This window comes from Cyphomyrmex costatus, unplaced genomic scaffold (genome assembly GCF_001594065.2).
Source record: "Cyphomyrmex costatus isolate MS0001 unplaced genomic scaffold, Ccosl1.0 scaffold59, whole genome shotgun sequence".
Taxonomy (NCBI): domain Eukaryota; kingdom Metazoa; phylum Arthropoda; class Insecta; order Hymenoptera; family Formicidae; genus Cyphomyrmex; species Cyphomyrmex costatus.
In genome coordinates, this window is record NW_017280071.1 from 317,304 (window position 1) to 331,007 (window position 13,704).

The 13,704-nt window shown below is 33.6% G+C and overlaps 2 protein-coding genes across 5 annotated transcripts in view; one reads left to right on the forward strand and one right to left on the reverse strand.

Moving 5' to 3' along the window:
• Positions 1-3,352: 3,352 nt before the first annotated feature.
• On the reverse strand, positions 3,353-9,146 carry mats (MOB kinase activator-like 1). 2 transcript variants are annotated; one of them, XM_018546784.1, is made up of 5 exons: positions 8,603-9,146; positions 5,820-5,986; positions 5,511-5,738; positions 5,267-5,430; positions 3,353-4,617 (listed from the first exon to the last, which is right to left on the reverse strand). In XM_018546784.1, the coding sequence occupies exons 1-5, from the start codon at positions 8,614-8,616 to the stop codon at positions 4,537-4,539; spliced, it is 654 nt and encodes a 217-aa protein (XP_018402286.1). In that variant the 5' UTR covers positions 8,617-9,146; the 3' UTR covers positions 3,353-4,536. The 2 variants fall into 2 exon arrangements, with proteins under 2 accessions (XP_018402286.1, XP_018402285.1); XM_018546783.1 differs by having other exon boundaries at positions 5,511-5,986.
• A 393-nt stretch (positions 9,147-9,539) lies between these two features.
• Positions 9,540-13,704, forward strand: part of glo (heterogeneous nuclear ribonucleoprotein glorund) — a 7,278-nt gene continuing 3,113 nt past the window's right edge. For 2 of the 3 annotated variants that reach the window (XM_018546779.1, XM_018546781.1), the window contains exons 1-4: positions 9,540-9,744; positions 10,656-10,952; positions 11,974-12,117; positions 12,918-13,056. In XM_018546779.1, the coding sequence (XP_018402281.1) occupies positions 10,694-10,952; positions 11,974-12,117; positions 12,918-13,056 (542 nt within the window). In that variant the 5' untranslated portion in view covers positions 9,540-9,744; positions 10,656-10,693. Of the gene's footprint in view, positions 9,745-10,655; positions 10,953-11,973; positions 12,118-12,917; positions 13,057-13,704 lie in introns of those variants that run through there. The other variant, XM_018546780.1, reaches the window with a different exon arrangement.

Here is a 13,704-nt window from a genome sequence, read left to right on the forward strand (position 1 = left end):
AAAAAATCTTATAATTCCATTTAAAAAAGTAAAGGGGTGATTTTTGTATATTTTTTTGGCTCTTCATAACAAAAAAAGTAATAACCATATATATCTCTCAAAGCCGTTCTATTTTTAATTGAAAAATTTTTAGTATCGTCAATAATTTCGGAGAAAATTGACTATTTAAAATAAAATAAGACCTATATAAATTTCTAGAAACTGACAGAAATAAAATTATGTAAAGAAAAATTAATCTTTGTTTTTCCCTCTCTCATAACTAGTAAGTACATATATGATTTATACTGTTCTCATAATAAATAGAGAGGGGAGGGAGGAGGATGTGTGTGTGTGTGTGTGTGTGAGAAAGAAAGAGAGAGAGAAGCAAGTAAGCAAATACAATCGGAACGATATTTATTACAGAAAGATTATAAGATTATATTCAGGACTATAAACATTTCAGACGCGGTTCATGCGTCGTGATTAAGACGCCGGGGTTTCCCTGTTTAATATGTGAAAAATATTATTTACATTGCACATATATCACTAGCGTTACTATCAAACGAGCGAACAGTTGGTCGCTGAGAACTTTCCGCGAAAAGGCCGTTCCGAATGAAGAGAATACAACCTCATCTCAACACGATCGTCTTCTCCATAAAAAAATGATTTCAACAGGACTTCTAGCATAAATATGGTCTCTCCGCCCTACGCAATCGAGTTATCACTTATTATTCGTATTCACAACTCGACTGACTGGATTATCAGGACCACCGAATCAGCCTCTATAACCTTGCGTTAAAATTTTCACTTTTCGTTCCTTCGCTCTTAACAGATTACATAAACACTCAGCATACATAATTTTAACGCTAGAAGAGCCGAAGATGAGGAATCTTAAGAGACAAGCGTTTTTCTCCCTCGAGATATTCAGCTAAGAATTTGAAAATTTCCTCGAAAACTTACTTTATTTATACATCTAATAGAGATCTATAAAAGTTGCAGAACTTGCGAATCCTCGAGGAGAACTTATCCTCATCAGTTCAGTTCTTTTGGTGAAAAATTTTAATGTTTTTAATCTTTTGTGCATTATACTTTAAAATAATTTTAAATATGTTCGTAGAATAATCTTTTTTTTCGCACGACCGTGTCGGATAGTGTCGCGTTTGAGGCATTCGCGCCGCGAAAAGTCGCTCAAGAAGAAAAGGAGAGAGGACACGTGTTCTCCAATCGGGATCATTGCTAAGGCTAAGGTAAACGTCTAAACATCACGAATGGATAGCAGTTGCAGATTGGCGTCGAGAGAATCATTAGTACTCGTACAAACGCGTATAAGACCAAAAATAGTCATTTGTAGTCGATTGGGTCATCGAGAACGAATGAAGTAATCTTCTAATAGGCGATTATCGTCCATCGCAATCACGAATAGACGTGCTATTTGTAACCATTTCTGAAGAACGCAGGCAAATGCGATTTTTTTTCTGCTCTCGCTCTCATTGCGTCTTACTATCTTTTCTTAAGTACCGAATACAATATTATCGTTACTATCATTATCATTTATGTCTACATTCATCGTATATACGCGCCGTCTTCATTCTACGACGTTATCACCTTATTTCGCTGCCGTTAATCACTATCTTGTGTCGTTATAATAAAATACGTCAATATATATATATATGCAATATGTATATACGTATACATATATACGCAGGGCTGAGCATGTACTTGAAATACTTTTATTTAATAAATTATAGTTTTTGCAATAAAAGTATATTTTATATTTTGTATTTCAGCGATGTACATGAAAGTATCATGTATTTTATACTTAAAATTGAAAGAATTTGAAAACAAAAATTAAAAGAAAATTACTAATTTAAATTCAACAGAATTTACAATATTAAATCTATAAATCTGATGTGACTCGAACAATACATACAAAGAAGCAATATTAAATTTGTATTAGTTGAGGATGTCTCCAAGGTGAAACATACTAAATTTATTATTTCTATGAAATAAAATAGTAATTTGAAGAAATACACTTCTTTTTTATCACTGCGCGTACCAACAACAACGCTGTATTCTCATTCGCCCTTAATTACCGGAGTTTATGGTTTTAAAATTAAAATGTTGAAAATTTTGTGGCATTTCGTAATTTAAATAATAACAGTAATTGTCAATCTTAGTATTTAAAATACAAAATACAGAATACTTTCAATCTTTCATTATTAATACTAAACTACAAAATATTTTTATATAGCTCCATGAAATATAAAATGCAAAATATTTTTATGTGCTCCGCTGAAATACAAAATACAAGATATAATTGTCTTACAAATACCGTTTTTCAAACAAAAGTATTTCAAATACATACTCGACCTTGTATATAAGAAGTTCACGATCGAACTCTCAACGTCTACTGCAATGAAAAAAATATGTTTCCATTTTTAAAACTTTTCTCAGCACTTTGGAATTTCCTAAAAATTTTATTATTATCGCACGCATAACATGTCGAAAGAAACGACGAATTGCTTAATATGTTCATAACGAATCGGGCCATCTTATGTAAGTGGCGAAATAACTGTCGGCGATGTTGATCAATTATTACAGATATTCGACACTTGCAATTTATGACACGTTTTTAACCCGAAATATCGCTATTAAGTACCGACTAAAAAAAAAGTATTTGAAATCTGTGCAGATTCGAACTTTGTAGACGATTAGAATGCTGCTAGAAATATTTCACTCATTAATGCAACATAAATTTAATTAGGCGAAGGACAGACGAAGACAAACGTGTGTCAGTGAAATATTATGTTACATCAATCACGGAACAAAGACGTGATAGTTTTTTGTCGATAATGTTCATAACGTTAATTTCTAGAAACCGGAAATTAAAAATTAGCGAGAATTATACGAGAAATTGCAGTAAGACGACGTCGACGATAGTCAGACGACTATCGATATCTGAAAAGCATCTGAAGCAGGAAATATCACTTTCTAAGAGGATAAAACGCGTACAAAAACCCTAGTCGTATAAATAAGTCTATAAACGCTTAACAAGACGATATCTTAAAGTAGTCGTTACATAGTAATACGGAAGCATTGCGCATTACTCTTCTTTCCTTTTTAACGGCACTATATATTATGTATATATAATATGTTACTATACCAACAATGTGTAGTGTCTCGATAAAAAATACAAGATGCTAATCCGAGAAATGATAGAAAATAATTGTTTACAAAACTATCTCTAAAAGTAAAAATAACTATACGAAATTCACGATATACCGTCGCATTCATACATAGCCGTACGAAGCATCGGTAATTTCTACATTTATATAATAGCGACAGTATTTTTACATTCGATAGTAGAGCAGCAGATAATAATAACAAAATTGCAAAAAACTCACGAGCGTTAGTCTTGTTCGCTTGCAAAAAAAGAGACGAGTGTATCTAGCATTTTCGAATTCATATTTTCCTTGAAATATGCACTTTGTACTTAAACATCGATCTCTCCTTCGTGTATCAGCAGTGCAATTGATAAATTACGATTGAAACGTGTTTGGAGAACGTCTGGAGAAAACAGAGTCACAAAATCGGACGCGTCGTCTCATAACTACCGTCTCATTATCCTTATCCACTCGATAAGTTTTTTCTCTCTCTTTTTGTATGTGTGTATGCACGTAGTGAATATACAGAATATCTATGCGCTATCAGAGAATGAGAGTGCGTTCCGTTTCTCGCATGATGCGCAGACTGCATAGATAACCGTTCCGTTTCATCTAATGCGTGCATTGGTAGCACATGGGATTCCCAAGATTCTCCCTACCATTAGCGCATGAGGAGCGCATCAATTACTACAGCGAGTACGTTCCAAAATTACTAGCGTTGTTGTTACTGAAATGACTGACTTGTATCGTTCTGAAATTTAAGTTTTTACTGTATTGGATTTCGGAACAGAAAAGCAGTATACACATTATGGTGGTAATGATAGTATATACACATTGTACAGTGAGAAAGTGTTCAGTCTCGTGCGATCCAATAAAGCGTCAACAAGTAAAAATTTAACTTTCGAGGTTATTACTAACTGAGTTCCTATTTTGTGCAAATTGAAATTAATAAATGCATTAATAAATGCTCGGTATCAGATGCGGTACTAGATGCGCATACAATTACGCATTAATGAGACGGAATGTGCAGCGCATTGACTGTTATCTATGCTTGATAAAATGGCCCCGACCACGAACTGAATCGATACGGCCAACATCAAAAAGCTATCGCCACAGACGGCGAGTCGCAAATTGTTCTATGCGTTCAATGCGAGAAACGAAACGCACCCTGAGATTTCAGAGCGACCACTGTAGGCATTTTGTCGCTTGTTTCCGTAACGGCGATATGTTTTTGCCGCCAGTTCTTCGAAACAGAGGCAGATCGTGGAGTTAGCGATTAATAGATCAGTTTAAATAATGTAATTATATATGGTTAGCGAAGAGAGAGACAGCATGGTTGAGATTCTTTGGAAAAGTTTCGAGAGAACGAGTGGCTTATAGACGATAGACGGACTCATCGCGCGTCTTTCGCCGTCAGTTTCTCTATTAGCTCCTGCAGAGGTGCCAATTCTCTTCTCTCGATCAAATTAAATTCCTACAATGCGATATTATACATTAAATATCAGGAATAAAATTAAAGAATTAATTACAACTATACATGTATGTATATGTATATGTATAATACATATATATAAGGATGGTTTAAATATAAATAAATCTTTTTTGTTTTAATATTATACAAATCAATATTGATAGACGTGTTTACACCAAGTGATAGATGTGGTTGTCTGCTCACTCTTTACATAGTAGTAGTCTCGTAACAATTGTTTTTGTGGTCATTATAATGTCCGAACAAATGGCACCAAGTGCAAATGAAAACCGTCAAAATTCTGCGTAAATTGCGTACACAGTTCAGAGAAGAGATAGCGTTATCGAAAGCGCAGTGCGTTTGATATTAATTATATTTATCTGAACATCACAATGACTAATAATAGAAACAATAATAGAAACAATTGTCATGAAGTCACAATTATACAGAATGTAAGCACATACCTCCATCTGTCACTAAGTATAATAACGTGTCACTCAGTGTAAAAAACGTCTACAAATGTTGATTTGTATTTCCATAAAAAAGTCTTATTCATATTTAAACCACTCTCGTATTACTATATCATAAAATTGATCATTGATTTTGTTACCAATTTAGTCTCTTTAACCTATTTTTTCGAAATATGATTGTATACCTGAACGAAGAATATGAAATGCTTGAACGACGTATTTAAATGTGCCTCTTCACCGAGCTGCACGACTTCACTAAAATGTTGATGATAGATGTGAGCATATACTCTGAATAACCGCTTCAGGATAGTCTTTGCAATAGATAAAAAATTCTTGGGAAAAGGAACTCCTGCAAAGAGAATAATCGAAGATTAGTTTTCTGTTCGGGATGATGATTGATGAGAAAGTTCGTGAAGAAAATTAAATCACCGATTTTGGATGGAAATAGAGTCTCATCGTCCAATTGATCCTGCACCCAAGTCATTAAGTAGTCTATGTATTTGGGTGCTGAACATTTGATAGGCTTTTTTACCGTGTGACCGTCAGCCCAGTGATATTCGTACTTCGGTCCAGCTGACATGATGGGACAACTCTCCTCCGTACAGAATTCTGTGATGGTGCCGTATAACATGTTGATTTGATTGAAAAAATCAACAGCTGAAGGAAAAAAAAACACACATTTAGAGCTAGTTGATATAAAAATAATAATGGAGATAAAAAATAAATTTTTCAATTTACTATTAACAGCGACCCATTCATTCAAATCTTCTCCTTCAGGAAGCATTACAGCCAATCGCAGATTACCGGAGCCTAATGTAGCAGCGGCATGTTTCATCAAGTCATATTGATGAGTACCCTCTGGGATGTTCTTCTTTGGTTTAAAAGTCTTGGAAGACCTACTCCCACTTGAAAGAAAAAAAGGCAGACATTAGAAGATCATTATTTGTGATTTCTATTTGTTATTATAAGATTTGAAGTTGTTATTTTAGTATTTTAGCTTGATATATATATATATATATATATATTATCTCAATAATTAATTACATTCTTTCTTTACTTAAAAATCTAATGTATGAGACAAGAAGATAGATAACATATATATGTATAAGCTATTTATCATTATAGATAAATCAATAGCAATCAGTTAACTATCGATGCTTATTAATAACACTTGTTCGTACTATTGATAAGATTGAAAAATGGCAAACTTTAAGGCGTTTAATTAAAAAATAGAAATAAAAGTGTATAATATATAATTCTAAATTCATTGTATTATTTTAATTTATTATAATTTTTTCAATAATTTTACTTTCTAATTTATCAAAGATTGCATTTTTTAAACAATAATAAAAATAAATTTTCCGTTTAGTCTTTTATGATATATTCCTGAAATAATAAAGATAAAATATTTGTTTCGATTGTCTCCTAAAAGGAAAACTGTCGTCTTATTTCATCTTCAGATAAGATTAACATATAAATATATATGTATATTCTTATGTTTAGAATATCTTTACCCGATGTTATAATACACAATGCCACAGTATTCGAAACCAATGTAATAAATTATTTCAGTTTCAAGAATTTTTTTATTTAAGAAAATAAAATGTATATTTAGGAGATACAGGCGCTAAACGAGCTAGAACTTCAGTGCTGAAGTAATTTTGTATGAATTTATATACTACATGTATTATGTAATCTTTTTTTTTTAAATTGCATCGAAATTATTTTCGATCTTGAAACGCAATTCGATTAAACTATAATAATATTACAAATAAAATCGAAACAATTTTTAATAATTTGATGCGCAATCAGGCATCTTATTAGAAAAATGTTAATATGGTGAAAAATTATAAATAAATTTATTATTAAATTGCTTGTTAAAGTTTAAAAAATTTAAAAAGACTACATACATGTAGTACATAAATTCGTATAGAATTATTTCAGCACTTAAGATCTAGTCTGACCGTTTAGGGCCCTTATTTTTTAATTATTGTGTAATTATATAACGGTTTTATTCGAAACTTTGTGTTATGAAATGTATATTTCTCTTTCAATGATAAATATGATCGTTCGTACATTGATTCTATTTTACAATAAATCGAAGAATAATAGTATTGGATCCATAAATCTCTTTTTTATTTTTAATAAGTGTAATTTTCATTTTTGTTTCATAACTTTATCATAATTATGTGATTGTGATGATTTTGATATCCTACAAAATTATAACAAATGCGAAATAATTCATTAAAAGTAACAATTTGAAATATCATCAATAGATAATTTATATCTTCTTGAGTTAAAATAATAATTTAAAATAAAACAATTTCTTTTTCAAACTATATTAATTCTAAATGTCATCTGCAGAAGATTTCTTTTTAGTTATAAAAATGAAACAATTCAAAATGTGTTACTCTTATAGAAGGTATTATGATTTTTTGAAAATTATAAGAACAATATTTAATGGACAGACTGTGAAGTTACTTTTGATGATCGATGGAGTGATTTTTATCTAATTCATTTAGGGTAAAAAAATATTAAAAAATCATATTTTTTGTGTTACTTTTAAAATAAAAGAATAACGTAGAGATATATACAAAAGTAATTTTCCATTGAACTTCTTATTGGATGACATTTTTCTACATTCAGCAAATTTTTTTCTCTTTTCTTTTTTTAAAAACCTATATACTTGTACAATAAATAACAAAAGGCAGGTAAAAAAGTGCAAATATTATCTCCCTCCTCCTTTTCTCTCTTTTTCTTTCTCATTGTCTATATCTCTGTACATTTTCTCTGGCCAATCGTTTTTTTCTTTCTAGACAAAAATGGCTAAATATATATTTCTTTACAAACACAAAAAACATAAAGAAGTTATAGCTCAAAAAGAAAAAAAAAGGAACCCTGCCGGATCGTAACGCTCAGCTGATCGTGATCACGCGCACGTATAAATCAACAGCGTTATTTATCGCAAATGTCAAAGTGGCTCCAAGAACGTCGACATCGCGACATTCTCGATGACGAGGAGCAAAGGCGCGGCCATCGAAACAGATGATTCATAGATTACGTGCCGCGTCGAGCGATAATCCTGATGCTCGAGGAACATGGTGGGTCCTACGGGAAGACGCACTAAGGGAAGAGCCTCCCACACGCTAGGCATGCTATTTTTATTCTCAATTGATTCTGACCAGTAGATGACAAAATTGAACTCATCCTTGTCGAATTCGTCATAGAAAACAATAAATTTGATTGTTAGAAAAGAAAGAAAACAAGGATATCCTGGAATAGAATAAGAAACGGAGATTATAAGCGGAATCTTTTCTAAAGAAAAATAAAAATAAATCATCGGCTGTCTCACAAAACGAGGTGAACAAGATCAGGATTATCGCTCCTGTGATTTCATTCTGTCTCGTCCTTGTAGGGAGTACGAGGACATATCGATCGGAGGGCGGCAATTTAATTCGACTCGACTCCACGGCGACGGTCGGGGAGGAGAAAGTTGCGGAGGCGAAGAAGAGGAGACTCACAATAGAAAACTCATCGTGACGGGCTCGTCGTCGCTCCGTTCGTTGCGTCTACGCTCGCCTGTTTCGCTCGGTCGCGTGGTCCGCTCAGGTTCGCTGTGTGTGTCCTTGCTCAATTAGACGCGTAACGAGACGACTGGAAACGACGGATTGTGTGATTATCACGATGACGATGACGACGACGGTGACGACGCCGACGACGAGAACGTGCCAGCCAGCCGGCCGCCACACTCGCGTGTGCGATCGCCTCCTCACAATGCTACTCGCTCTTCTTGTCCTGTAAACGCTGTTACACCAAAGAGACGAATTTCCGTCCACACAACCCAAGCCACTCGCTGCGTCGTCGTCAGTCCACTAAATTGTCCGGTTTCTCTTGCACTCTATTCTCTTCTCCCTTCCTTAAAGTTCCTTTCTCTCTTTTTCAAATCGCCGGACGGTGCATGATCGATCTGGCAAAAATCACGGCGGTGCGGTTACAACACCGACGAGATGCTAACAGAAGGTCTGTTCTTTATTCCTGCACTGTTGAACTGATGTACATATTACAACTAACGACATATACACAGGTCAAGATCTATTCTATTCGTAGGTTGAAACCGGAAGTTAACAGTTTAAAGCGACCTTATGGCCGCAGCACACACTTTTGCATGACACATAAGAGAGAATCAACAAATCATAATCCTTCTTTTCTTCCCACTTCACGGAAGAAAAGCATTTTGATTGGTTGATATTCACGATGACACAGTTTGGGCTTTTAGGCTGCGTGTTCCAAAACTCGAGTCTGTTAAACCAAGTATCATTTTATCCTTATTTTTCACCGAACGTTGAACAAGGATAAAGATACTCCGGTAGTTGATTGAGTCGAGTTTTGGAACGCACTCTGGAAACGCGGCTTGCATCGATCGTCTGCCGAACGCGTCGTCATCATCCGCCATTTTGTTCACGAATCTTTGGTTTCGTCGGTACTTGCGAGAGTTTCTGGGACGTAGATACGTCTGTTATATCAGTTGTTTGTACCGTATTCTCAGGCAGTATTCAGCAAACAACTTCAAAGATAATATTGTGGTTCGAGCACATTTATTTAATTAATTGCCTGACTTAGTACTTGAGAACAGGAACAGCGGTATTTCAACATCCTAACGACGGTAAGTCGGTGTCGTGAATTTGGTCGAATGCCTCTCCCGATAGTCGTAATGGTACTCTCCCGCGATGTTTCATCAAATATCTATGCGTCTATTAAGTCTGTTTTGGTAAACAAAGTAGTATTTATGTTCAGAACTTAAATAAAATTGGTACGTATTTGATATATTTAACAAAAAGTTCATTGTGTAAGATTAAAAAAAAACAGATGTCGTAACACCCAATGTGTGATGTCAATTAAATTCTTCATGACTTTCGCGTGTATTTTCGTTTTGGAGTTGATTAAAAGTAAAACGCCGCGATCAACCAAACGATCATGAACTTGCCGGACTCTTGTCTTTGTGTCTTAGGTTTTTTGTTTTTCTCCCCTCTTTTTTTCCTGTTATTGTTTGTCATCTGTGTATGTTTTTTGCAAAAACGCAGTTTCCAAGATTTCAATATAAATGTGAAACGCGCGTTATATATTTCAATATACTATAATGTGAATCTAATTTGGAAGAATTGTGAAATCACTGATATTTAAGTAATTTAATTAAGTTTTATATACTCCAAGTTTAATATCAAGTATATTTAAGTCCAGTAGCGTATTAAAGTCATCACTAATCTGAGTGCATTAAAATAAAATGCTTATTTACTGAACGTTTAGTAAGTAATCTGCAATACTGAATGCAATCTGTGTATTTAAAATGTGTTACATATTTTATCAAATAGTATTAATAAAATAATTAAAAATTTTACAGTTCTATTTACATATTTATATTAAACATATATAGTCAATTTGTGTATAATGAGTTTAATGTGCATTGAGTGCACACTAGTGCATCCAACTACATTTGCTATTATAATTTTGCTATATCGTTACAATAACTTCATTGTGCTAAATTGATCGTAAAATATTTCATCTTTGTGTTTATAGATATTACGTATAAGGAGAGATTGTACTAGATTAGAATCATGTCGAGTGGTAGTGGAGATCATGAGGAAGAGGGATTTGTTGTTAAGGTGCGTGGACTGCCATGGTCCACCACTGTGGATGAGATCATGAAATTCTTTGGCGATTGTTCGATTTCAAATGGCAAGAATGGAGTTCACATGACTACATCTCGCGAGGGACGTCCTAGCGGCGAAGCTTATGTAGAAATGGATACTCCAGAAGATATTGAGAAGGCTTGCAAAAGAGATAGAGATCATATGGGCCATCGTTATATTGAAGGTTAATTTACTATATAAGTTCTTTTAACATATAAGTTTTTTTAATATATAATGCCTGTGTTTAACAAAAAATGTAGTTTTCAATTATTGTAAAATTCTTTAATATGATTGGGTTTATCTTTACCTCCTCATTAAACTTAAATATATACACCATATTAGAGAATCTTACAATAATTGCAAAGCTGCTTTCTATTGAATGCTGCCATTAACATTTGGTGTTTCTTACAATATAATTTATTTATCTTTTTTGAATAGGTATTTGGTATGTCCCTTATTGAAACATTGAATGCATTCAAGATTCAAGGGTACGTTTAGATTTCCACCTATAAATGCTTTCCAAGTATCATATTATCTTTGTGTAACATTCAGTATACAATAAGGATAAAGTGATACCTAGATGACACTCAAATTGAAATCTAAATGTAGCCCTGAATGAAACAGTCTACTTGCTGAATAATTGAACACGATTTATCCTTACCTGTGAATTGAACTAATTGTATTTCAGCTTGAATGCGACTAATATTTTTAATGATTTGACATTTGATCAATTGCACTACACTGGATTAGTATACATTAAAGTTACTTTAATGTATATTAGTACATACATATAGTATCTATTATTAGTATAATATAATTATTTTTTACAACAAAACGATACATATATATTCTGTTAAGTAACGCGCGCGCGCGCACACGCACGCGCACACACACACACACACACACACACACACAAAATTATTAATATTGGATATATATTTAAGATATTGATGTTCTTTTACATCTAACTTTTCTGATTTTATATACAACGGCTATTAGTGTGCATTAATTTAGTGTAATACAAGTGACTAAATTTGCTATAATAGGAATGTGTGTTAAAACATATACTTATCAATAAAATTAGTTTAAATGAGTTTATAATTAATAAACTGATATGTGAAATGTATTGAATAAATAGGATAACTTTTTCTTCGAATATATTGTCTCTACGTTATTATAATTATATATCATTGTTGCTGTTTCAGTTTTTAAAGCAAAACGTGGCGAAATGGAATGGGTCGTGAAGAGGAGCGGTCTTAATTTGGAGAACGCGATGGACGATGGTTGCGTGAGATTGCGCGGCCTACCGTTTGGCTGTTCGAAAGAGGAAATTGCACAATTCTTCTCAGGTACTTAGCATGTAACAATGAAAATACCCAGTATCAATACTTTTTAATTGATATCAAATGTCATTGATATTTTATTTAATCCTTGGAAAACAGACACCTATTCATCTTTTTCAAAATATATGTAGCTTTTTTATATTTTTATACTTCCCTTTTCATAAGATAAAAATAAATAAATAAAAGTCAACAATTTGTCTCAGGAACGCAGCGACGGATACTTTCGATGGCTTTAACATAAATTACTAAAATTACTATCTTGCATCAATGAGTTCTAGCAAACTGTTACAATTGCTTTCTAACAATAGATGCTTATTCTAAAATTAGCTACTAAAAATAATGAGATAATATAGCTCAAACGCACATGTCGAAATTAAAAATTAAGTTGAAATTTAAATTCCATCTGAAGAGCGATGTTTCTGTGTTCTGATATCGACGATTAGCCTCAGTTAAGATTTAAGATTTCGCTAACTAAGATCTGAGTTGTGCTATACAAACGCGTTGCAGATTTATGATTTTTATAATTTGTACGAAAACGAAATAAAAATATTTTCATTGCGCGATTTGGTGATCGAACTTAATTCTTAACTTTGGTTTTCGGACGTGGCAATTTAATGTTCTATCTGTATAAGGAGAATCACGAAGAGAAAGAAGAAAGAAAAAGAATGCGTACGTATGTGCGCAATTTTAGAGTCCTTAAAAATTTTGCTTCTTTTATAAGGGTTTTAATAAACTTGACCATAACTTCTTTTTCCTAATGGGTGCCTATAAGCTACAATATCGATGTTTGATTATGTGTGGGTCAGGGTTGGAGATTCTTCCGAACGGGATATCACTACCGACAGACTACACGGGCCGCAGTACTGGGGAGGCTTACGTTCAATTTGTTAACAAAGATGTTGCGGAGCGCGCTCTGCAGAAACACAAGGAAAAGATAGGACACAGGTGGGGCACTGAGATGGTATAGCTGGGTTTGGGTATACTTATGACTTTTCCATATCATTTATATTAATGATCGTAGTACATGTAGGTATATACATTTCGTTTAGTAAATAGTGGGAACGAATTCTACGATACGGATGCAGCTTCTTTATTTTTTCCTGAGGAGAATTTTCCGCGCAAGAACGAAAATGGAGGAACTATTGTATTTTTATTATTATTAACCTCTATTCAATATATGTATGTTCGCACATTTTAAAAGTTTTAAACATGAGCTAGTTTGAGAAAATCCTACATCTTGCCGTGTTGAGATAACTGAAAATTAACAACCTTTAAAGTCACAAACGAATTAATTTTTTTATCGAAAGAGGATCACCTCTAGAAAACTTCGTGTTTGACATAAAGAAACTGCCTCTCTCAAAACACATTTACAATTGAATAGTCGTACGTAAGCGAAAGTACTGTGGACCCAACTACTTATATTCGTGGGTGGGTGTTGGGGGGGCGGGAGATAGCCCCTTACCATCATCACCAAATCCCATGGGAGGTGGGTAGGGCAAGCTAAAGCTCAGTGGGTGCTACAGAGAGAGAGAGAGAGAGAGAGAGAGAGAGAGAGAGAGAGAGAGAGAGAGAGAGAGAGAGAGAGAGAGAGAG